Source organism: Saccostrea echinata, unplaced genomic scaffold, assembly GCF_033153115.1.
Source record: "Saccostrea echinata isolate AGI-Se365-2 ecotype Australia unplaced genomic scaffold, CSIRO_AGI_Sech_v1 ptg000028l, whole genome shotgun sequence".
Taxonomy (NCBI): Eukaryota; Metazoa; Mollusca; class Bivalvia; order Ostreida; family Ostreidae; genus Saccostrea; species Saccostrea echinata.
The window spans coordinates 15702217-15727812 of NW_026889777.1; the positions used below are offsets into that span (position 1 = coordinate 15702217).

The 25596-nt window shown below is 32.5% G+C and overlaps 1 protein-coding gene and 1 long non-coding RNA gene across 2 annotated transcripts; both read right to left on the minus strand.

The window, feature by feature from the left end:
* Positions 1 to 5266: 5266 nt before the first annotated feature.
* On the minus strand, positions 5267 to 25209 carry LOC133194172 (peroxisomal carnitine O-octanoyltransferase-like). The gene is made up of 16 exons (XM_061330175.1): positions 25134 to 25209; positions 24579 to 24734; positions 22012 to 22136; positions 18505 to 18686; positions 17141 to 17268; positions 16599 to 16804; positions 15987 to 16100; positions 15679 to 15783; positions 15486 to 15569; positions 15192 to 15299; positions 13437 to 13567; positions 12653 to 12776; positions 7041 to 7119; positions 6695 to 6788; positions 6361 to 6480; positions 5267 to 6055 (listed from the first exon to the last, which is right to left on the minus strand). Exons 2-16 carry the CDS (start codon positions 24712 to 24714, stop codon positions 5920 to 5922), a joined length of 1872 nt encoding a protein of 623 aa, XP_061186159.1. The 5' UTR covers positions 24715 to 24734; positions 25134 to 25209; the 3' UTR covers positions 5267 to 5919.
* Positions 9554 to 10571, minus strand: LOC133194174 (uncharacterized). The gene is made up of 3 exons (XR_009722045.1): positions 10549 to 10571; positions 10034 to 10122; positions 9554 to 9703 (listed from the first exon to the last, which is right to left on the minus strand). It is a non-coding gene; the product is annotated as an uncharacterized LOC133194174 (long non-coding RNA).
* Positions 25210 to 25596: the final 387 nt, after the last annotated feature.

Genomic DNA, 25596 nt, shown 5'->3' on the forward strand with positions numbered 1-25596 from the left:
AAAGTGTTGGCAACATCAAGTGGTAATGAAATTGTGCAATACTTATAGTCCAATACTTCATAATTAAAACAGATGAAAGTATTTAAAATTCGCATTTTATCTGGAATTATACCCTATTTTATGCCAAAAACACTAGCTTAAATGTATATTTAGAAGATAAAATATATTTTATAGCATAGTTTCCTTTAGAGGACAAACACAGTAACCTACCAGAAAAAATTCTACTCATCATTTTCTATTCATTTTTATTCTTAGTGGATGATTTATAATTCTAACATATTTGTTGCACTCCTGACCAAAAGCATTGGGGCCTTTAAAGTAGAATTGTGAAGTGAAAATTACAAAAGAACTTGTTCTGTTGTTTCAGTGAAGTTGAGGAGGAATTACTTGAATTTAATGACAATGTTTTAGTGTGTTTATTTTTAACGTTCATTAAAAAAATCACAAAAAAGATAAAAACACACCTGAATTGATAAAATTGAAAAAGGAAGAATTTTAATAATAAAACTATCAATAATTTAGCATTAAATTATACAAAAAGATCATTATTAATTAATTAATACCTCTAAGCATGAATAGAAGTCTTTTCGACACACAACTTGAATCTTTAAAAAAATGTGTTGCACTCCTGACCATAGAAATATGGATCTGAAGCACAGACAGATCCTGTAATTGATAAATCTATTTGGTAAAAATGTTCTTTGTGTCTTTATTTTCCAAAATAAAAATCAGAAAATCATATAATGATAATAGTTTTTTCATGCTTGGGAGCAAAACATCAAATGTTGCACTCCTGACATTTTTGGGTATGCACATATACTTGACTCTCATTAATGCTTCTTGTGATTTACATAACATTTTTAAGTTTTAAAATGTATATTAGTTATTATTTTACACTTCCAAAATTCTTTTTTGTCTTAATTTTCTATCAGAATTTTACAATTAATGTTTTTTTGGCAACACTACATTTTTTCTGTTGCACTCCTGACATGGTATAACATTTTTTTAAACATCAGTCATGACCACAACTTGATTAAACAAAAGTTATGACAGTCCACATTTAAAGCTCAATACTTTGAATATTATCAGGAAAGTCTTTATTTTCAACATGAAGCATTGTTTTTTATTTCATAGATCTTCAAAAAATATTGAAATTTCAAAATGTCACAAAAAGGTGTTGCACTCCTGACAATTTTAGCATCATTTTTGGGCATAACTTTTTTGTTAATTGAGATATCAACGAGATATTTGGCAGGTATTTAGACACTATCTAAAGACATATGCTGAGACATAGAAATCTATTTTTATTGCCTGTATTTTTAGTGTGGGTTGATAAATATGCGTTTGGTCATTTTTTTTGAATTTACCCAGGAATGAAATGCAGATTGTACTGGGGTCAAGACAGAATTCGCCATTTTGAAATGTTTGAATAGAAGTTCTAGATGTTTCAGTATTCTGTAAGAAATATATACTATTTTGAATGATTACAAAAGCATAATTCTGGATGTAGGAGTACACTGGCATACACAACATGTAATTGATAAGATCTGATTTTGTTTTATTATAATATGAAACAATTGTCTCTTTAAAGCATGTTTAAGTAACATATGTACTTGCTTGGTCAAATCTTAATTTATTTATGAATTTTAATCTTTATTTTAAGATCACATTTGTATATTCCTTTAATGTATTAAAGGTTCCAAGTCAATTATCATAAATGTTTATATGTTTTCAAATAAATCGGTATTATTGCAGCAAGGTTTCCATATTTGGAAATCCAATGTTTGCTGCTGACTTGCAGCAAACCTCATTTGCATGGTAAAATGTTTGCTGCAAGCTTGCTGTACACTTGCCGCAAACTTGCTGCAATCACAAAGGCTTTGTATAGGCTGTCATGATTTCTTTAGCTTCATTGCAGCAAGCTTGCAGTAATGTCTGCAGCAAGTTTGTAGCAATGTTTACTGCAGACTTGCAGCAAATGTTTGCAGGAAGGCAATATTTTTGGTAAGGGAAAATTATTTTAAATAAATGAATTATATACAATATATATTTTTTTAAGTTCGAAGCAGACTATTTTAACCCTATTGAATTAATCAGCAATAAGGTAACTTTAACAATACACCTAAAGGAGTAACTTCAAATCATGTTCTTTTGAAGTAGAAAATCATAATGAGAAAAAAACTTTACAGATATATAGACGACACAAAAGCTCTGAACATTTTCTAAGTATTATGAAATCAATTTAAAAAAAAAGTTTCATTTTCCAGTCTGAAATTTAGTCTATAAAATTCTTACAAAAATTGAATCGGCAACCATTCATTTGAGGAATTAAATACAAATGTATATACAATTTAATTTGACAAACGTACGTGGTAAGAGATCATTGGACAACGAATAAAAACTAGGTTATATACGTAATTTTATACCAAGAATAAAACTTTTTAGCTCTTGACTTTTAAGCTCTTCGGCTCTCTTATAGTTTTTCTCTTAATTTACCATTAAAATTTCGAACTTTTATATAATACTTTGAATTTGTATTTTAGGAGCACATTGGTCTAAGAGAATAAATGGTTGAGGTTATAAAGTAAAATGCGATCACAAAAAGGATTTCTTAAACTTTGAAAACGTACAAAATTTGTAGCGGTTTCATTTACCGATATCAAGGCCAAACGTCGAGATTGAATTCCTAAGCAGTTTTGAAAACCTAACTCTGATACATGTATGTCGATAGGACGTGAATAATCGAAGAAAGTTACGCACACCATAGCTACAAGTGGATAACTGAAGAATTGAGTTCAAAATCAAGGATCATAATGTCAATAACTGGTCAACTCCAACAACAGCTTTTATTAAGTTTCAAATTTATTTGTTTGTTGTTTAACGCCCCTCTCGAAAATTTTTCACTCATACGGAGACGCCACCACTTGCCGATGGAGGGCTGCAAAGTTTGACCTATACTCGGCGCTCAGGGCCATTGAGCAGTGAGGGATCTTTTTCGTGCAAACACCTACTGCGCCACGGGACTTCGGTTTATACGGCCTCATCCGAATGACCGGTCTCCACGTCCCACAATGGATTCGAACCCGCGATGTAAATATCAGCTCCTTACTCCGCGACTCTATAGCAGACGCTCTAACCACTGCGCCAGGCGGGCGACCACATTTATTTGTAAGGACGTTACTGTTGAATCAGATAAACACCCCTGGTAAATGGTAATGTATGCCTATTTTTTGTATAAGAACATCTGCTGGATCTATGGTTGAATATAAGAACATCTGTAAATATTATCCGTGGGTAAGGTAGATTGTAAGGTACGTTACGTATGACCTCAATATCGAAATCAGTATCAATTTTATACCATTATCAAAATTAAAATGAAACACAGAGAATTGAAACAAACTATACTTAAAGCAAGTTAAACAAAGGCAAATTAAATGTAGCATTATTAAAGCCAACAGATTATTTCTTGAAGGAAAAAAAAAACAAACGAAATTTATTATTAAGAATCTTTATTTTGGACTCTGTGATGCACTTAAGTAAAATCCTGCATTGATATGTGCACAATATATTGTAACTCAAATACATAGTACTCTCTCTTTCCGTATATGTTTCATCATGCTTTTTTCCATCAAGTATATATTGTTAATAAAATGCTAAATAATATACCTTAACTATACAGTATTTTGTAAAAAAAAAAAAAAAAAAAAGTTTACACAGTACATAGAGAAACTGTTTCAAGAAATATTATTTTATCAATAACATTAAAATTGTGGTGCTTTTCACACAATCATAATATCGGTAATATATAAATTTGTCTTCATTGCATGGTTTTTTAATGCATAATATAAAGAAGTATCAAATAACAGATTTACATCTTCATAATTGCACCATACATTGTTATATTAATCTGTTTCTGACCAATGAAATTACTGTGAAATCACTAATTCTAATTTTCAGGGGTTGGGGTTGGGGGGGGGGGGGGTGTATCAGTTTTGGAGTTTCTAGGTATGGAGAGACTAATGAAATTCATGATCACCACAAATTTCATATGTATTATTACTCAACACTTCTCCAAACATGAAATCAAATCCCCAAAAACCAATATTTTTTTCTCAAACGTCGAAAATTTTACCCCACGAAAATATGTGATTTTAAAGTATGCTGAGATGAAAATTTTATGTCTGATCAGCAGGAAAATATTCAAGTTAAAATTTTTAAATAATAAAATAAGAATCAGTAAAAAGTACAATAGTGCATGTGTGTTACACTTTATCTACTATCATTTAAAATAAATTTACTTCAAAATTAAAATGATATGCAAAAATACATGCAATATATAAATGTATAACATACATGTATAAACGATAAATACTGCATTATTTACAAATACACATTTATAATTAACTATCTGAGCAAGTACAGTCTTGGTCACCGGTTTGTGCCTAAATACCATAAATTCTTAAACAATAACTATTATTACCTAACCTACCATATAAATTGTAATTAGGCACTTTTAACTGTTTCCTGATTCATTAAAATTTTTTATGCAAATCATGAAACAGTCAAACTGTTTACCCGGTCACAGAATGAACTGTTGCATGGCTGAACTGGTCAATTATGACGTCATAAATAATTTCCCGTACTTTTCAGCTATAATATTGAGTTATACATAAATTGAAGCATTTTCATGGCATTCAATTTGACATTATTACTGGAAAAGTAATCCGAATACCCATAGAAATATATATTCAATTTCATATCATTTCAAAAAAGAAGGCCAAGAACACCTTTTCTGAGTTGATTTGGGGGAAATGTAGGCCCCTTTCACTCACTATAGATCTTTGCCTTAAACGTCTGACTCAGCGTGTTATATTCAATCCTTCAAGTCATCAGTATTTTGTTTACTAAATAAAACATGTACATGTATACATCAATTTACTAGTGCATGATAATATCATCCCCATTACTTTTTTCTGATTTTACACCAATCGGTGTGAGAATTTGATTAATATTCATCTCGTTTAGTTTGGTTTCAAGAAATAATACAGACTTTTGTTGATGTATTTGAAAATTCTTTGATTATTATGTCTATATCATTACGTTAAGAAATTATATAGTAGGTTAGGTAATAAAACACTTATTTCATGACAACTCAGGAAACAGTCAAACTGTTGTCCCTCGATAATGGGGAAGACCTGGGAAACTGTTGCCCTCGGCCTTCGGCCTTGGGCAACAGTTTCCCAGGTCTTCCCCATTACCTCGGGACAACAGTTTGACTCTTCCCCTTGTAGTCATGAAATAAGTGTATACTGTATACAGGGAAAATTTCGACCCGTTTTATTTTCGCCCCTTTTGTCCTAAACACAAGTGAGCAAATTTAAAAAGGGGCGAAATCAAAAATCACAGTTTAATTTGTTAAAAAGATTTGTGACTGGGCAAATTTAAAATGGGGCAAAATTGTTTGTGAGTATGAAAGGGCGAAAATAACCTTATATACAGTATTAACACTGACAATTACTAGTAATATTAATCACAAAAAAAGGCTGCAAGTTACATTATATCCTCATTTTTAAAAATTATTATAAAATGAATTAAAAAATAAATCAACACATGTAAATAATCAAGTAAAATACAAGGAATGAGACAAGAAAACAAAAATTTGGAAAAATCATAGGATTTTTTTTTTTCATCTTATTTTTGACAGTTTATTTTAATAGATACTTTAAGTTTATAATTTAAAAGATTTTATTACTTAGCTGTAAATGTCATTTTGAAGTCTTATGGGGCTCATGATCACTCTGAGGCCACAAATTAATAGTTAATGACCCTTTATAAAGTGATCTAGATTGAACTATTAAATACTCAGTGAAAAAAAGGTTTAAGATTACTGCCAATATCTCTCAGTTTTGCTAAACAATATCACAGTTTAGCGGAGACTGGTGTGCCTGTTAAAACCAGTCCATCCAAGTGGTCCAAACATTCCTGAATGACTTGAGCAAACTTTTCTGATCTGGCAATTTTACTAGTTCTCCATGTTGTCACCACCATCTCAATGCTGTTAACAACAGAGGAAAATCATCAGTTTGTATATCCTTCTATGTACTTCACCACTTGTCTAAGAGTTTCAAATTACTCAATCAGTTTTCAAGTATAAAGATATGTATATGTTTGAAAAAAGCATGTTTATCCAAAGAATTTGTACACTTTTGTGACTAGAGAGACCTCTTTGAAATTTGCAATGATTAAAATGATTCCTTATAACCATAAAAATTGTAAACCTGATATTAAATACTTTCATTTAGGATGCTGTATTAAAAAAAATAAGACTTTAATTCTACTTCCAACCTGAGTGATACTCACTAGTTTTGTTCCATGTGATAGAAACAACCATATCCGTCATTGGTCATTGCACCTACTCCCCCAAACACTGAAGTGTACCCTACAAAACTAGTGGATAGCTCAAAGTTTCCTCCCCCACCACTGAAAAAAAAACATGTTAATTTACTGAGAATGGTGCAATTGTAAGGCAGCCTGTATTCATTATATTTATAGTCAATGACCTTCAGCTAATATTTTTTCTATTTTTCTAAACGAAAGAAGAAAAACTTAGGTATAGATCCTATTTACATTTAGGTTTCATAAAAGCTTAGTTTAATTTTAATCTCAAGTATGTCCTACTTTGGGTCTGACTTGCCTTTTTGTGAATGATTTATCTTGGAACAGCAATGGTTTTGGTATACCAAGTTCTTCAGCTATTGTCGCTAAACCAAGCAAATGTCTGTCACATCCTACATATAAAAAACATGTAAAAACCATCAAGTATACATTCTTTGTTTTTCAAAATAATAAGAGTTATGGCCATGTACATTATGAAAACCAACAAATAGAAATTGTATATATCTGAGAAAACTCTTTCACAGTGTATGGACAATAAAATAAATGTTTGATTATTAAAATCTTATTGAAATATATTAGAGCTTGATTGCACAGAGACATTACTTTCTCCTTGTGACAAATTCTATTTTCAGTGATAGATATACCTTTCAATTCCTTTGCTTCGTCCATTAATTTATTATGTTTTTTTGCTGCTTTCATATATGCAAACTTCTGCTCTTGAACCTAAAACAATAAAATATGTAATCTAATAATAATGTGATTAAATATTTAAATAAACAATTCTAATTCATTATAATGTCTGGGTTGACCTTTTATAGAATCTCATTTTTTATCCTTATATAAATCTTGAAAATACTGTTCCTGTACCTTTGGGTTTGATTACCTGCGTTTTGTCAATAAGCAATGCCTTTTCAGACAACAATTCTACAGCAGTATTACCATATAGTATATTGTGGAATCTAGGGAACAGTTCTCTCAGATTTTGTGGATTACCCACGAATTTACATCCCCATGAATCATCCCATACCGAAATAAATTATAACTTAGTTATAACTTTTGTAACTAAAAAAAGGTACAAAAAAGTTATAACTAAGTTATCGGAGTTTGGAACCGCCTGTTTTAAGTGAGGTATAAATTAGTTATAACTTAGTTACAAAAAAGTTATAACTTTTGTATAAGTTTTCATTTTTTATTTCAACATAAATACAGCAAGTGCAAAAAGTTACAAAAAAGTTATAACTACAAAAAGTTATACTTATTAAAAGTTACACAAAAAGTTATAAAAAAGTTACAAAGTTATACTTTAGTTATACCCAAATAAACGGTGGAAAAAGTTACAAAAAAGTTATACCCGGAAAAAGTTATTTAAAAAGTTATAAAAAAGTTATACTTAATAAAAAGTTATGAAAAAGTTATAACTAAAAAAAGTTATACCCATGAAAAGTTATAACTTTAAAGATTATGAAAAAGTTACAGAAAAGTTATAACTATGAAAAAGTTATGAAAAAGTTACAGAAAAGTTATACCTAAAAAAAAGTTATAACTACAGAAAGTTATACCTAATAAAAGTTATACCTAATAAAAGTTACAATAAAATTATACACTTCATGTTAACCTGTGGTGGAATTACTCAATTATAGGCTTTAAAAAAGCTACTCATTAAAATTTTTACAAAAAGATTATTAAAATTTTTACAAAAAAGATTATTTAAAAAAAATTAAAAGCACTTACAATTTTATTTTATAAACATGATTAAGAGAGCTTGGTTCATTGTCAAATACAATTGAATGAATGCACATTCATGTTTTCAAGTCTACCTTATTTTTCATCAAGCCATCATAACAGATTGAATTTTCTCAGAATGGTTGTTTTCTTAAAATACATTTTTTTAGCATATAGTCATAAGAGTTTTTGTAAAATTACCTAGTAAACTGCATTCTATTCTTGTGAACTTTTATAAATAGGCATCACTGCCTAGATTTTAACTCTCTAGTTTTTCATGTTAGCGCCATGATCTAGCTGTACTTCAAAAAAAAGAAGAAGGTTCTAAGCAGTGATTTCGGTCACAGTTCTTAGCTGCATACCACCCAAGTCCTTGCACAGGTATCCTTGTGGATGTACAGTTGTGATTTTTATCTGGATTATTTAAAGACGGGCTGCACCAGTAGTTGGCCGACAGGGTTCTCATTAACGCAAGAATCTGCGTCCTAGACGCAGCAAAATTACTTGGGACGCAAGGTTCTTAAAAACGATGCGTCCGCGGACTCATGATCGAACGCGTCCTCAATAGCGAGAAAATTCGTGTGATTTTGAAAACGGGGAATTTAGATGTTAGGATTTGTCAAAGAAATATTTAATCAAAACCTTCCAGTAATTATCATAAAGTTTATCAAAAAAAAAAAAAAAAAAACAACTTTTCTTGTACTTATTTCTCTTTTTTTTTTAAACAGGGATTGATCATAAGATATTTCATGTTTATTAGTCCATAGTCATAATAGTGTCGCATGCCAAACTTAGACAGCTGTAAACACACTGCAGCTTTTTTTAAAAAAAAAAAAGTTTTGAATCTTGAGTGTTATCTACATGTAGAAACCATAATTACTGCTTGTATACACAATGCGGCTTAATTATCTCGTGAATTTCACCCAGTACAGACGATCGACCGGATTAGTTACGCCTCATTGCACATGACACCTGTGATTGTATACAGTCAACTTTTGGGTACTAGTTGATTATGCAACAGTTAATTTTAGCTTTATAAACACCAAGTTAATTTTTATGGCAATTGATTACACGTGTATTTTAGAATATGGCTTGAATGCATTACCAGTTTATTTACTTGAATATGTTGATATTGCGTAAACAAACTGATAAAATGATAAAGATTTTTATTGCTGTTTGGATAGAAGGATACTGCAATAATTTAGTTGGGACTCAACATAATTTTTCTGGGATGCATCAAATTTAGCTGGGACGCAACCTTCTCAGAAATCTTGAGTCCTGGGACTCAAGTTAGCAAAATCCTAGTGAGAACCCTGGCCGAGTTGGTCGAGGGACTTGGCCGTCCGGCCAGCGGTCTGCGCCCCTTGACAGGTTGTACTGGTAGTAGGCTGAAGTGGTCATGGGACTTGGCCGGCCAGCAGTATATCCCCCTCGACAGGCTGCACTGGTATTTGGCCGAGCTGGTCGAGGGACTTGGCCGGCCGGCAGACGGTCTGCGCCCCTCAATGACCTGCACTGGTAGTCGTCCGAGTCTTCATTTGAAATATGCTTGCAATTTCAACCTTCTCTTCATTTTTCTTCAATTCTGCAAAAATTAAAAAGGTTTAAACTTTAAATATTTTAATTTTTTCTTTTAAAAAAAAGTTGAAGTGTTCCTGCACTCAAAGCATATCAGATTGGAACCACTCTTTAATATCAATTCATTCAAATTCAAGGCATATGCATCTATAACTTGGAAAACAAGAATTAGAGTTCTGTTGTGTAATTGAGAAAATTCAACCTCAAGGCTCATCACATAAACATGCATTAAAAAAAATTTAAACATAAAGAACAATATAGAACCTGACAGCTTTATAGGAATTAGCTTTAGATTTATCGAATTTGAAATAAAAATAAGATTTGATTATTTACTTACCTAAAACAGGTGATATTTTTGAAGGATTTCACTCCAGCTTGGCACAGACATGAGATGCTCATGGAAAGAAATAATGTACCAGTATACTGCTGAAATTAAATAAAAATTAGAAATTTTATTTTACTCATTTTAGTACACTATATCATGTTATGATCATGTGGTGTTTAAAGGCTACAATATGTACAATATTAAAACAGTTCAGAGAATCTGTTAAACAATTACACAATATAGGTCATTTAATAATTAAACTGATCTATAGGAATATTTAAAGAATTAAATATGACAAAGAATAACATTTTTTGTTCCTATACTAAATGCTGAAAAAATATTATGTTTCAATTTCTTCACTTCAGTCTTTGTCATTGACATACCAATCAAAACAAACAAGAAATCTGAGATTCACATGCCTAGAATTTTGTTCATTCTACATATTTCTTCTTTTTTGAATGCCCATCTAGAGGTAATAAACATTTCCTACCAAAAAAATCAAAATATTAACATAAATATTGCCTTACCGAATGATTTTGTCATCGTTTTTCTTTCAACACTTTCAACACACCAACATTCAAATCGTCCATGAAAAAATCCGCGCTCTGATGTTGACCAATCAGAGACTTAGAATAAGTCACGTGATTGAAAATAAATAAATAAATAATTCATAATTAATTTATTTTAAATCCAAATAAACATAATTGTGTATTTTGAAACTTATCTTAAATATTAAAAAGCCAGTTGGTGTTAAAATTTTGAAACAGAGTTCCAACAAAACGGACAAAACGGACGTCGGGGCCGCCATATTTGTGTCGTTGCCGCCATTTTGAATTTAATATTTTATTTATTTATGAAAATAACTAGCAAAACTGGGATATTAAATCAGGCAAATAATAAAATCCACATGTCCTAGTCTTCTGCTAAAATCTTAATATAACTGGCAGTCTTTATTCCCAACATCGTAATATCTGTTAATAAATGAACATACACACACTGTATGTTGTTGTTTATCTTTCTAGCCACCCTTATTACGATTGATTTACTTTAGATTTCAAACAACCCTTGTAAAATTGTACCATTGCGTAATACACAAGCTGAAATTTACGAAGTGTAGGCCAAAAAGGTCATCTAGTACAAACACCTGTGTCACGAGAAAACAATGGGGAAATTAACACTGTTTTGCACACGAAGAAAAATCTGTGCAAAATATTAAATGATTTCATGAGATTATAACATTTGACCACTGTTTATATCTCTTGAACATTTATATTTCTCCAGAATTAGGGAAATTATTCCACCTTAAGATGTACATGCATATAATTTACAAAACATGAAATCTATATAATACGTATTTTCTGAGAGAGAGAGAGAGAGAGAGAGATTATTCCCAACTTTAGATGAAACTAGTACTTACAAGACAAATATTAATTAAACAACAATATTTATTAATGAGAGAGAGAGAGATTTAGAGAGAGATTTATTCCCAACTTCAGATGTAATTTACTACAAGTCTCAACTTCACATCTCTTCTGTTGAACTTAACAGTGGATGTGGCTGTGGACTGTAATGGATGAGAAAAACATTGGTAGTAAAGATGTCTAAGAAGCCCCCCTTTTTCTTAAAAAAAAAAAAATCTCAACTCACAACAAAACAGAAAAATAAATGTCTGCATAAGTAATAGCAGTATATAATGCAATTCATTATATGAATAATTTTTAGATAAAGAAAATTCTGCATATAAACAGTGGTACCTTTATGTAGCCCTTAATCATACCCACCTTTTTATTCATATCCTCTGTAGATATTACAGGTATGTAAAACTGTATTACTATACTAATATAATTATGCTTATTTATTATTTTATATGATTAAATTTCAACAGTTATATAAAAAAAAATTAATTTAGGTGTATGGTTAAAAAAAAAAAAAAAAAAAAAACCAAAATATTCAGTTTAACTAAGTAGCCATTCTGCAAAATGACTAAGTCCAAATTAGGTACAAAAAAGTTACACAGAAAAATGACAAAGTCCTGAAAAGTTATGTTTTAGTTACATCTGAAAATGGCTAAGTCCAAAAAGGTACAAAAAAGTTATACAGTAAAATGACAAAGTCCAGAAAAGTTATCTTTTAGTTACACCAGAAAATGGCTAAGTTCAAAAAGGTACAAAAAAGTTATACAGTAAAATGACAAAGTCCAGAAAAGTTATATTTTAGTTACATCTAAAAATGGCTAAGTCCATTTTAGGTACAGAAAAGTTATAACTAAAATGTAACTTTTTCTTGAGGTACAAAAAAGTTACAGAAAAGTTATAACTTAGTTATAACTTATTTCGGTATGGGATGACTTTGTCAACATATTGTTCTGTACATATGTGTTACCAACAAAATTATGTCTCCATTAACCTGTAAAATGTTTATTACCTACAAACATTGAAAGTCCCATGAATTAAAATGCTTGAATCCATGTACAAATCTAAAACTGAAGCTCACACATTTGTATGTAGCATCAAAGAAGAAAGCTGCATTGCATGACCACATTTTGTTATTGATCGAAGCCTAATCGGCACACTTCTGTTAGTTACCGAAGTTGTCTGCAAACTTCTCAATCTGTTAGGAATTAAAACTTACTGAAGCATTGGGACTACACATTGCTTTACAGAACTCTACTGCCTCCACAGTACACGATCTTAAGGTTTCTGTCCGACTGTGGTAGAATCTTCTTGTCATTGCAGTCTCATATACAGGAGCTGGTCTACAATATGGAATAAAATTGTCTCTATATTAACATTTGAATAATAATTTTTTTATTGTGTCATTTACATACCATTTCATTGGTTACCTTGTGTATATTTCACAAAAATAAGTCAAATTTACAAATTGCTACCTTGTATTTCAAGTAAAAATCTTTATATTTTTGTGATGCCTGCAAAGCAATGGGACACTTAGGAATTACTTTACCCAGATTAGCATAATATTTTGATACCATGAAATACTGAACCCTGGTTCAATATAGCACATAGTATTTTGAACCCAGGTTCACTTTTTCACTGCTATATAATGAACCCCTATAAATATTGAACCCAGTGGGTTCATAATATTATGGTTATATGGGGGCTTTACAATTCATCTTCTACAGTTAAGAGAGGTTCAAGATATTATGACCATAAAATATTGATACCCCCTATCTTTTTTTTAATTAAGAGGGAGGGGTTCAAGATATTATGACCATAAAATATTGATCCTCCTATATTTTTTAAATTAAGAGGGTTTAATATGTTGCAGTCTTAAATAACCTTGACTTCCATCAGACATAATATTTTGAACCCCTTCTCTTTATTACTGAAGGGTTATGATTGTTCAACATTTCACTACCAAAATCCCCCCCCCCCCACTATATATATAACTGTCTTACTTGTTGTGGGTTTTGTAGTAAGCATACTGCAGAGCCAGTTGTACGTGCGTGTCAGGGTGATGTTTGTACTTCCGTAACTTTTTCTTGCCGTATTGTTTATATTTAAATGATGTACAGGATAGGTTACTTGCCTAAAAAAAAGAAACCTGAAATTTAGATCACACTGTCAGCTAGGAAAACTAAAAAGTTAATTGATGCAGAATTTGTCACTCTCATATCAAAACTTCGCTGTCTATTTTAGCACTTGGGAAAAATTCTAATCAGTTGCAAAAATAAATAGTGGCGGGTGAATTTCCAACTGACGATTAAAAGTTGTTTGAATAATAGTATGTTTACAGTGCTCTACAGACAAGAAAAAATTTACAACACAAAACTATTTTCTTTACTAGTGCTAATTGTAACGGGAACCGTTACAGATGTTCCCCAAACGGCTACCCAATCCCTTATGATGCTCCATTCCCTACAAGCTTAAATAAATTAGACAATACTTTAGTAATATAGATGGACACTTTATTTTTAAGGGTATTTCATTGGAAACTACTCCAATATAGCCATATGGGTATTAGCCAATCAAATTTCAGCGCATGTGCTTGCACATGTTTTCTACATTTTTCACATTAATTTTCTTATAGTGTCTCACAATACATACATTTGTGTTAAATATTAAAGGATCTCATTGAAAAATAAAAGAGATGTAACCCTTTAGGTATTAGCCAATCAGAATTCAGCATAAGCGCATGCATGGCCTTGCATTCAATTTTGATAGTATCATAATGTGGGGACTCTATGTGCCTATCCATGTCGTAAATTTCATTCTGTTTTGTTGAAAACCAAGGGAGTTATACACATTTAAAGTTTCAACCAATCAGATTGCAGCACACCTGCATGCGCGTGTTTTCAAGAAATTTCCTATATAACATGTTGTAGCACTTTATAATATATACTTATATTCTAAATTTCAAAGTATTTTGTCAAAAAACAAGGAAATTATTGAGATTTTTGTATCAGCCAATCAGAGAAGAGCGCACGTGCATGCGCGTGAGTTCACGCTAATTTGACCATGTTTTCTTGTCTAGACTACTAATATATCTTTATACTTTGAGTTTCAAAGCAATTCATCAAGAAATATAAAAGTTACGGCTTCATCAAGTATATCAGTCATTTCACTCATCGCACGCGCGCGCACGTGCATGCATGTGCGCGCAAAATGACCTTCGTTCCGAACACCTACACAACATGCCTATTAACCCTAAAAAGGTTTCATGTCAATTGGATGAGTGGTTCTATGAGAACACTCCCGGACAAAAAAGTACCGGAGAAGAAAGTAGAAAAAAAGAATAATAATAATAATAATAATAATAATAATAAGAAACAGAGTAAAAACAATATGTTCCCAAACTTCGTTTGGGGAACATAAATATATCTACAGCAAATAGATGAACTATACTACTAATTTTATTATTCAATCTATATCCAAGCCTCGGGTGAATATAAAGACTCTTCTGTTGACCATTGTACCACGTATTATGATTTACTTCAATTGCTCAGAATACCTGGGTAAACACAGAATGTTCTAGATACATGAATTATCAGGCTATTTGCTTTCCAAAAAGATTAAAAACAATTCTCATTTCTTGTTTAGAACATATCTCAGCTAAAATTTTAAAAAAAAGCTTCATTATACAAATGTATGTAGAATAGAACATGATTTGAGAAAAAAAGATATGAGCAGTCATTGTGACTTGGTATGCTTACATTAGCTAAGAAGAATTTCTCAGCAGCAAGAATAGCCTCCATAATGACACTGTCAACATGGAATTTTAATTCTGTTGGTTTTGGAAGTTTTCTAATTTCCATAGAACCCTGCAAGAACAGCAAAATTTTCAGATAGATAGATAGATATTACACTGAAAACAAAAACTGACAATTCACACAATGATCAGTTGAGAAGGACTAGCACAAATTATATTACATCTACCTCATATATGTAACTCCATAAATTTAGTAACATTGCCAAGGTTACTCTGTTTTTCTCTCTTAATTATTTACCTGCCATCTGCCCTTTGACCTTTGAACATTAAGGTCAATATAATAAGTACTTGTCACCATGACCATTCCGTCAAAAGGAGCATGCTGAAAAAAAAAAATCCAAAGCAATATCTCTCAATAATTGTTTATGTGGCAATATTATACAGAAGTCAACAAATAATATAAAGGGAAAAAAAGAGTATAACTAACTTACATCACAGTTGCAAGCACATATTCCATTTTCGTAGAAAATATGGTTGACACATTTGTCAAACCATCTGTCTCTGGAGTTTGTTCCTCCCCCTGAGTAGGTAAATGCCTGAAAGTAAAAAAAAAGGATTAAAAGGTTTATCTTTTATTCGCAGACTAGATTATAAACTTAGACCCCCCCCCCCCCCCCCCCCCCCCGGACAAATTCCTGGATCTGCCCCTTGATTTAAGAGCATCTTCTTTCTCTCATTTAAGAATAAAGTTTCTGTAAATATGTAATCATTAGACTTTAGAGAATATCTTTAGACCTACCTCAGAATTATCTTTTGGCTCAGAATCATCAAGTGTAATATTAAATATACTTGTCTCAATTTTCTTCAGGTTGTGAAAGTTCTCTGGATGCAAAGCACAAAGTCGACTTCTGAACTGTAAAATTCACAACTTTTAGTAGACATCTTGCTAAACGTTAGCATCTTGGCTCACAATTAACACAGTTCATCTTAATATGATAAAAAATATTCATGTATTTTAATGTTGATAGAATATTCATTATTATCTATGAGTCAAAATAAGTAAGGTGTATGAAAGCTTGTTTTGGTGCATATAAATCCAAGTATAAACGGTCAAACCTTGTTATTTCAAACTCATTGGGACCAAGAAAAAACTTAAGAGATACATGTATTGGAGGATTTGAGATATCAAGGGTAATATACTAAAAGAATAAGTGGTTGGGACTTCCAAATCAGTTCGACATATACATGGTATTTGAGATTTCAGTGTTCAAGATAACAAAGTTCGACTGTATGGACAATGTACACTTAGTCTAATATACAGTTTTGGCAAGTACTGATTAATAATTCTCTAGTTGTTACAGACATGAAATACAGTGTATATTCCCTACTGAGAGTAGTGTAGACTACAAACCTCTGCCCATTTCTTTCTCGTTTCCCCTGTTAGAGCCCCAAGCCCGATACCTGGGGGTTCCCTGTCACACTGTTCTTTGATTAAGGTCAGCTGCTGCTGTATCTCTGGGGGTCTCAGTGGTTCCTCGTTCTCATCCACAATATCGAAACAGAAGAACCGCCCTTTATATAACACCACAGCATGAAGGGGTGTAGGGCCCTCTGATTCTGTTGATAAACATAATGTACCAGCATTACCCCTCTCTTCTCCGTTATTATTCTCAAGAAGAATATACACATGTGTGGGTTGTATATTCCACATGTACATCATAAACCTCCCGTATGATTGTACACGTAGGTCAAACCCCACACTCTGTTTACAGTAAGATTACACATTATAGATATGGAGCTCATAAACTGAGCCTTCTCTTATGGTAATTGCATGAGAACTAAGTTACATTCAACCAAAAAAAAAGAAACCCATGAAGTTAATATTTTGTAATTTCCCTATCCATTTCTCAATGAGAGCATGGAGAGGATAGTAGCCCAAATGAAATACTTGACCTGTTTTAAAATGAGAAATCAGTTGATCCTTAAAGACCCCTGGAACTCTGCAAGTGGAGAATGCCCTCCTAAACTGGTTCATACAGAGTTTTCTCCCTTTATTGTCTACTTCCACTTTTAATGTCTCCCTATGAAATTCAATGTTCATTATACGATTCATATACATGCATACTTTAGATCTGAATTTAAATAAGAAATGCCATCAATGTTATGTACCAACTGGTACGTGAAGCATCTATTTATAATCAAGATTGTAAGAATAAACAAGTGTCAGGTATATGCCACATCTTAAATCCATCATTAAAACTCAACCAGCATTGTGTATGACATTGAAAAAAATATAAACAATAGCAAGGTCATGATCCTGTACCCAGACCCCTGCGAGTAGCATCATTTCGAGTTAGCAATAATATAGGGTTACTGAACTTATATTGGTGAATATTGGCACGAGTTGGCTATACTAATGCATGAGTTTGCGAGTGCATTTGTACAGCCAACGAGTGCCAATATTCACCAATACAAGTTCAATAACTCCTTTATTATATAGCTAAAACATCTCCCATTGATTTATATCAATTATTTCAATTAATAACTCAAATTAATAAGAATTTTCAGTATCGGTATTTAAATTATCGTCTCTCTTGTACGTATTCAATAACGCATCATTCCATTGACCCTACCAAGCATTATGATTTGCTTATTGAGGTTTTGTTGAGGCTAATACGTACTAAGTTATCAATTAATAATCTCAATTTTGCGTAAAAATAAACACATCTTACCTAGCTGTCACTACCTATCATAAATTTGACCAGGCAACATTTTTTGTTTATAATGGGGCATTAGATAATGAACGCTCGTATTCCGAATGTTTTGGACATACTCATATACGTAATACAAACTCAGCGTTCAATAAAACGCCAAGATATTGAACGCTAAATTCTCTAGACTTTTAGTAGATTTTTATTATGAACTATCTATAGCTATTAGCTATATAATAAAAGTACAATATATTGGTTCTAACTAGCATAAAATTTATTTTATAATTAATACTTTATCAATCAAAATCATGGTCTTTATAAAAGGAATACAAAATAGACAATACAGTGCAAATAGAGTGTGATGTAAATCAACAAAAAAAATCAATGATGTGTTAAATTTCTTTATTAACCATCTCTTTCACATATGATTTTTAAGTGTGAAATAATAATACTCAATGTAAAGAACCAGAAAAAAGACTATAAAAAGTAAAAAAAAAAAAAAAAGAGCAAAATAATTTTTACAAGACACCTACATGCTGATGCATAGCATTTATGAGAAATCATTTAGCACATCATCATGTTTCATGTAACATGCCATTGTGTTACCTTCTGATGAACTGCCAGAACTTGATGTCATAGTGCAGCACAATTCCCGCCCTTTCTAGCTGGGTCCCTGTCTTTGGGGTCCAGTAATGATTGTTATAGGGGCCTAAACCAATCAGGTTCATAAAGGGAGCCAGGGGGATACCCAGTTCTAGATACCCCTTCTCCTCCCACCATTTCTCTAGCTGAGATAAAACAAGAAAATGAGAGACATGAAAAATTTGTTGCAAGAAATTCTGTAAACTTTTATATGTTCTTATTTTGAATTGTTGAAAATTAAGCAAAAGAGTCCTATAATATTTTGTGCAATTTTGGATAAGCGCTTTCATTGTGACATTGTGTTTGGATAATACCCAAATCATAATCTGGTCGTCATCAAGATTTAGAGCATTAAGGATTGAGAGGACTAAGTGCACTGATTTACATTTCTTGAGAATTTCGGGCAAATGAAGGTCAATAACTAATTTGTGCAATCTTGGATTAGCACTTTTATTTTCTGTCCCATTGTAGCAACGTTTTTGCATCTTATCTCAAAATAAATAAATATATACAATGGCCTTTAAGTTAGGTTTTATCAATAGATCACTTTTTTCCCAAACTTTTCAGCTCAAATTGTATATTGACAAAACAGTACATTCAAAGTTTACAGGAGAATTAACATTATGAAAATGACCATTGGCCACTTTGGAAAGGGATTGGATCGTTTTTAGTCATGACTTTCAATTGCTTGACATCAATGACTTTACGATGTACTGCATGTTTGGAATAGATTTAATGTCATACTTGGATAATCTCTGGAAATATTGATAATCTCTCATGCTGTTGACTGAAATAACCAAAATTAATTTTCTTAATTTTGATTAATTTGGAAACATTAATTGTGTCATATTTGTTTGTTTCAAATTATATGTACTTAATCTGAGTGATTTGGAAATGATAAAACAATAATATTTAATAGTTTTTTTTCTTTCAAGACAATTATCATTAATTTAAATATTTGCTATCATAAACATAGGTAATCAAAGATTACGAGGCTCACCTCGATGAATGTTATCTTTAAGTAAGGCAAATTTCACATCATATTTTTTTTTTATTTAGTGTACATCCCAAGATCAATGTCCAAGCAAGTTTGGTTTAAGTAAGACTTATAGTTACTTGGAAATAGACCTATTAAAAAAAGTTTATCCTGTTTACTAATCAAGAAAATTTTGGTCTGTTCCAACATCCAAAGTAAGTCTGGAAGTTTTCATCCTTAGATGCACCAACTATGCAAGTTTAATCATAACAGGCCATAATGTTATATAGCTACTCCCAAAAAATTATCCTGGTCACTCATCTGGAAAATGTAGGTCAGATTCAGAATCCAAAGCAAGTCTGGAAGTGACCATGCCTAGCTACATCATCCATGGTTTTTGGTTAAAATATGGCTAAAATTCACTCATGTGGAAAATCTAGGTGGAATCCAGGATCTGAAGCAAGTGTGGTAGTGTCCATCCCTAGATGCATCATCCATGCAAGTTTGGTCCAGGTAGAGCTTATAGTTACTTGGGAATGGACCTGCTCCAAAAACTTTAACCTGGGCACTCATCTGGAAAATCTAGGTCAGATCCAGCATCCTAAGCAAGTGTGGTAGTGTCCATCCCTAGATGCATCATCCATGCAAGTTTGGTCCAGGTAGGGCTAATAGTTACTTGGGTGTGGACCTGCTCCAAAAACTTTAACCTGGGCACTCATCTGGAAAATCTAGGTCAGATCCAGCATCCGAAGCAGGTGTGGTAGTGTCCATCCCTAGATCCATCATCCATGGAAGTTTGGTCAAGGTAGGGCTTATAGTTACTTAGGAATGGACCTGCTCCCAAAACTTTAACCTGGTCACTCATCTGGAAAATCTAGGTCAGATCCAGCATCCAAAGCAAGTGTGGTAGTGTCCATCCCTAGATGCATCATCCATGCAAGTTTGGTCCAGGTAGGGCTTATAGTTACTTGGGAATAGACTTGCTCCTAAAACTTTAACTGGGATGCCGACGCCGGGGGTATAGCATAAGCTCATCTCGACTTCGTCAAGGTGAGCTAAAAATGAAATAGAAGTGGTCACATAGGACACACTATAATGTTTGTTTTATTTATTCTTTCATGTAAATTACTTGAATGAGATTGGTTGAAAGACATAAAAAAAAAATAATGTTGCCCTCTAAGAATAGGAGTCTCATCTTCAAGGTCTAGCAAAGGGGAAAAAATAATTGGCATTGATTATAAAAATTATCACATGTATGAAATATACTGGGGTATGCATGTACAGTTCACTGCAAAATTTTACAAGACGTCATTTGTGCAATTGAAAAAAAAAATGCATAAAAATTATGTTTCAATATTCTGGTAAATAAACAAAATTGTCAATAACCTTTATAGCCTAGGTACAGAGGCAGTTTATAATGTGATGTGCACACATATCCAGCTTCTTTCATTCCTGCATGTAGCTTTATGCTGCACACTTACCCATTTTATTTCATTTCTAGCTTTATGCTGCACACTTACCCAGTTTCTTTCATTCCTAGCTTTATGCTGCACACTTACCCAGTTTCTTTCATTCCTAGCTTTATGCTGCACACTTACCCAGTTTCTTTCATTTCTAGCTTTATGCTGCACACTTACCCAGTTTCTTTCATTCCTAGCTTTATGCCGCACACTTACCAAGTTTCTTTCATTCTTAGCTTTATGCTGCACACTTACCCAGTTTCTTTCATTCCTAGCTTTATGCCGCACACTTACCCAGTTTCTTTCATTCCTAGCTTTATGCTGCACACTTACCCTGTTTTTTTCATTCCTAGCTTTATGCCGCACACTTACCCAGTTTCTTTCATTCTTAGCTTTATGCTGCACACTTACCCAGTTTCTTTCATTCCTAGCTTTATGCCGCACACTTACCCAGTTTCTTTCATTCCTAGCTTTATACTGCACACTTACCCTGTTTCTTTCATTCTTAGCTTTATGCTGCACACTTACCCAGTTTCTTTCATTTCTAGCTTTATGCTGCACACTTACCCAGTTTCTTTCATTCCTAGCTTTATGCCGCACACTTACCCAGTTTCTTTCATTCTTAGCTTTATGCTGCACACTTACCCAGTTTCTTTCATTTCTAGCTTTATGCCACACACTTACCCAGTTTCTTTCATTCCTAGCTTTATACTGCACACTTACCCTGTTTCTTTCATTCTTAGCTTTATGCTGCACACTTACCCAGTTTCTTTCATTCCTAGCTTTATGCTGCACACTTACCCTGTTTTTTTCATTCCTAGCTTTATGCCGCACACTTACCCAGTTTCTTTCATTCCTAGCTTTATACTGCACACTTACCCTGTTTCTTTCATTCTTAGCTTTATGCTGCACACTTACCCTGTTTCTTTCATTCCTAGCTTTATACTGCACACTTACCCTGTTTCTTTCATTCCTAGCTTTATACTGCACACTTACCCTGTTTCTTTCATTCCTGGCTTTATGCTGCACACTTACCCAGTTTCTTTCATTCCTGGCTTTCTCTGCTAATTTTTGGTGTAGCTCCTTTCCAACACCTGAGGCAAACTGCTGAACAATAAATTCTGTCTGTCTATACTCCTCGTCTGTGACATGTGGTTTAACTATAAATAAATAATTAAAAGATACAATTAGAACTTTTCTCGATGATCATTAACCTATCTTTTTAAAGACTGAAAGTTTATTCAATGGAAATCTTTACAACAAACAACTATAATTTTTTTCAGATTAAAAATAATAAATTGTGTAGAACCAAAAAGCTCTAAGCTTTTCAGAAATTGATATGAAATTAATTTATATCTAAGAAGACCATGCATGCAACTCTTTTTAATGCCTACTATAAATAAATAAGCACAATAAAAATTTTGTGCAATCATCATCAATATTTTAGCATAAAAAAAAATCATTCAGAGCCAAGCTTTTATTGGTATTAAGACTGCAGTACATTAACTTGCAAGATTGGAAAAATGCTTCTTATGTCATGTCCATCTGTTGCGGTCAAAATATTTGATGATAGACAATGAAATGGGTGGGAACAATATGATATGGACATCTATGAAAATATTGGATTGAAGTTGATTTTCAATCCACCTAAGCTATTTTCATACACAAAGTTCCCAAATAGTTTGAATACTCTATAGATCAGCATTTAATCCAAAAATTTCTGAAAGACATGCAAACATCATAAATATATATAGAAGATAAAAATAAAGATGTATTCTTTCAGGGAACAGCCATTTGATTCTAAAGGGGGGTGGAGGGGTAAATTTATTTCTGTTCATGCCTTCACAAAACAAAATACATTGTACCGGTATATTTATTTCTAGGATAACAAGAGATATTATTTTTTTTCTTCCTTGAAAAATGTTTGACAAACAAAAACAGGGAGGAGGGGAGGGGTGTGTGTGTGTGTGTCCAAAACCAAAAACTTTCCTACTTATTTTCAAGATCTACTATCCCCCTTCAGGAATCAATGGTTGTCCTATTATTTCTTTAAGAAATATTGGACAGAAATCTTGGATTTATAAAAATTTCAAACTATTCTGAAATTGACATTGTCTTGTGGATCAATCATTAACACTGTGTGTATGAGAGTAGCTGAGGTGGATTGAAAAGGTATTTCAATCCAATGTTTTCTCAGACACCTGCACCAAATTGCACCTGCCCGTTTCACTGTATATCATCAAATGTTTTGACTGTAACAGACGGAAATGACGCTGGCTGCATATTTCCAATCTTGTCAGTTAATGGACTGTGCTCTTAATCATATATAAGATTTTATTACATATTTAGTTAATAAAGTTTTTTGCATATTGACATGCCTGACATCACAACAGTCATATCAGCTGCCAGGGCTGATATGGATCCTGCAGGACTGATATGGATCTAAAGGACTGATTCTATTAGTTATGTAGACACATAGAGGGGTAATACGGAAATATATGGAGTCCTTGAAAAAATGCATATTGGGCAAGGCATAAGCCTCACCCAATATGCATTTTTTCAAGAATCCTGCATATTTGCGTATTACCCCTCTAAGTCTGCATAACAAATATATTTTAATAAAATTGACTTTCTCTGAGTTAACCAAACCGTTCCGTAACAACTGTTACGTCGTTTGATGCTTATGTGACATCAGTTATTAGGCTCCTTACCCAAATGAAAACAATTAACATACTTAATATAATCTGGACAGTATGGCACATGGAGGGCCGGGGCATATTGATTTGATATGCAGTGGGTAGGTCACGTGGAGGGGGCACATTAACAATTCTATGTCTGTAAGCAGCATGATATGGTTTAATACAGAATTCTTCTTGACCAATGAAATTTCAAGATTTTTATTAGAGGCAGGATAAGGATTTTTATTATATACGCAACTGTTTGTCACTCTGTTTTACTGCTGAATTTATGCAATCATGTTCCGGATCACCACACTGTGGTTTTCTGAATCCATATCAGCCCTCTTGGAAACTGATGACGTAGTACACAGATAAATGATGAAGTTTTTATTCTTGCGCATCAAAAAGTTCCTTGACAAATGGTTTGTTTAATGGATAAAAGTTATGTAATTGATCCAAAAGTTTCATTTTATTATATTTTGCTAGTTGTAAAGGGGTATATAAAAAATTTATCATTATAACAGTAACTTGATCCGAAGAGCCATATCACGTCTCGTTGACAGGCGCGGATCATTAGATCAAACTCGACGCTTCGCGTCTCGTCTCGTTTGATCTGATGATCCGCGCCTGTCAACTTGACGTGATACAGCTCTTCGGATCAAGTTACTGTTATAATAATAATATATATATATATATATATATATATATATATATATATATATATATCACACCCTAGTAGATTAAACCTAAAAAATAAGTGTTTGTGATGATAGACCTATTTTTTTTTTTTTAGTTTTATAGAGATGGAAGTCTTAAACTATAACTCACCTGACTCCAGATATCACTGTAGTGAGTGATGGAGATCTGTAACCAGTAACTTATCTCTGTGATGTCTGGTGAATATCTCTATAATGAGTAACTAACCTGACTCCAGATATCTCTGTAATGTGTGATTGAGATCTGGCAAGGGAAGAGAGGGTAGCTCTGACTCAGATCCAAATGTCTTTTCATCCTCTGAAGAAAACAGAAGGTCAGGGTCTGGGATGTTTTGGTCATCCATGGTAGAATCTTAACTGCAATCTTAAAATATATGGCAGTACTCTATAATCCACAGGGATCGTTTTAATGGTAAGTTATTTTAGTGCAATGGGTGTTCTTTTATGTTTGTCTGAATATGATGACTGAGATACTGAATCAGATCATCTGTTAGCTGTCTTAAAAATACCCAATTAATTTAATTTCTATGCACACAAAAACTACCAATATCAGCGAATTTCAGTTTGAATCACCATATTTAGACAGGTATTAAATAAAACAAACAACACTGAATAGAACACCACCTTGACACCGAGCTACAATATCAGCTGCTGAAAGAAGTAAGTTTACATAGCCTACTTTCACTTTCCGGCATAAATTTTCATAATATTAAATTGAATGCATTTCCATTAATGTTAATGCTTTATGTTTAAAAAAACCTACTTATGCAGTTTCATTCATCGATCACTATATCTATCTCTCCGCCGGCAAGATCGAAGTCCTACTTCTTGCGAACTCGAAGTCCTTGTTTACGAACCTACAACTTTCACTTTATAAATTGAAAGTGAGACAGTCGTTCCGCGGAATGTCGTTTGAAAAAATGGCCGAACTGTTTTTTTTCCCCTTACCCACTGAACCAAATGATGTGCCTTTTGTAGTTATAAAATTCCATCGCACCGAAATACACGTAATAAATGAATGAATTGATAAATTAACAAATAGATCTAGACAGAGACATATATGGTTTTTATATGTCTCTGATCTAGATAAATAAATAAATAGATAGATAAATAAGTAAATAGTTAAATATGTAACATTCATTTAAATTATTTTTGAATAAATGAATTCAATCATTTTTCCAGTAAATTTAATACTGAGAGTACTCAGAGGCATGAACCCTTTTTAT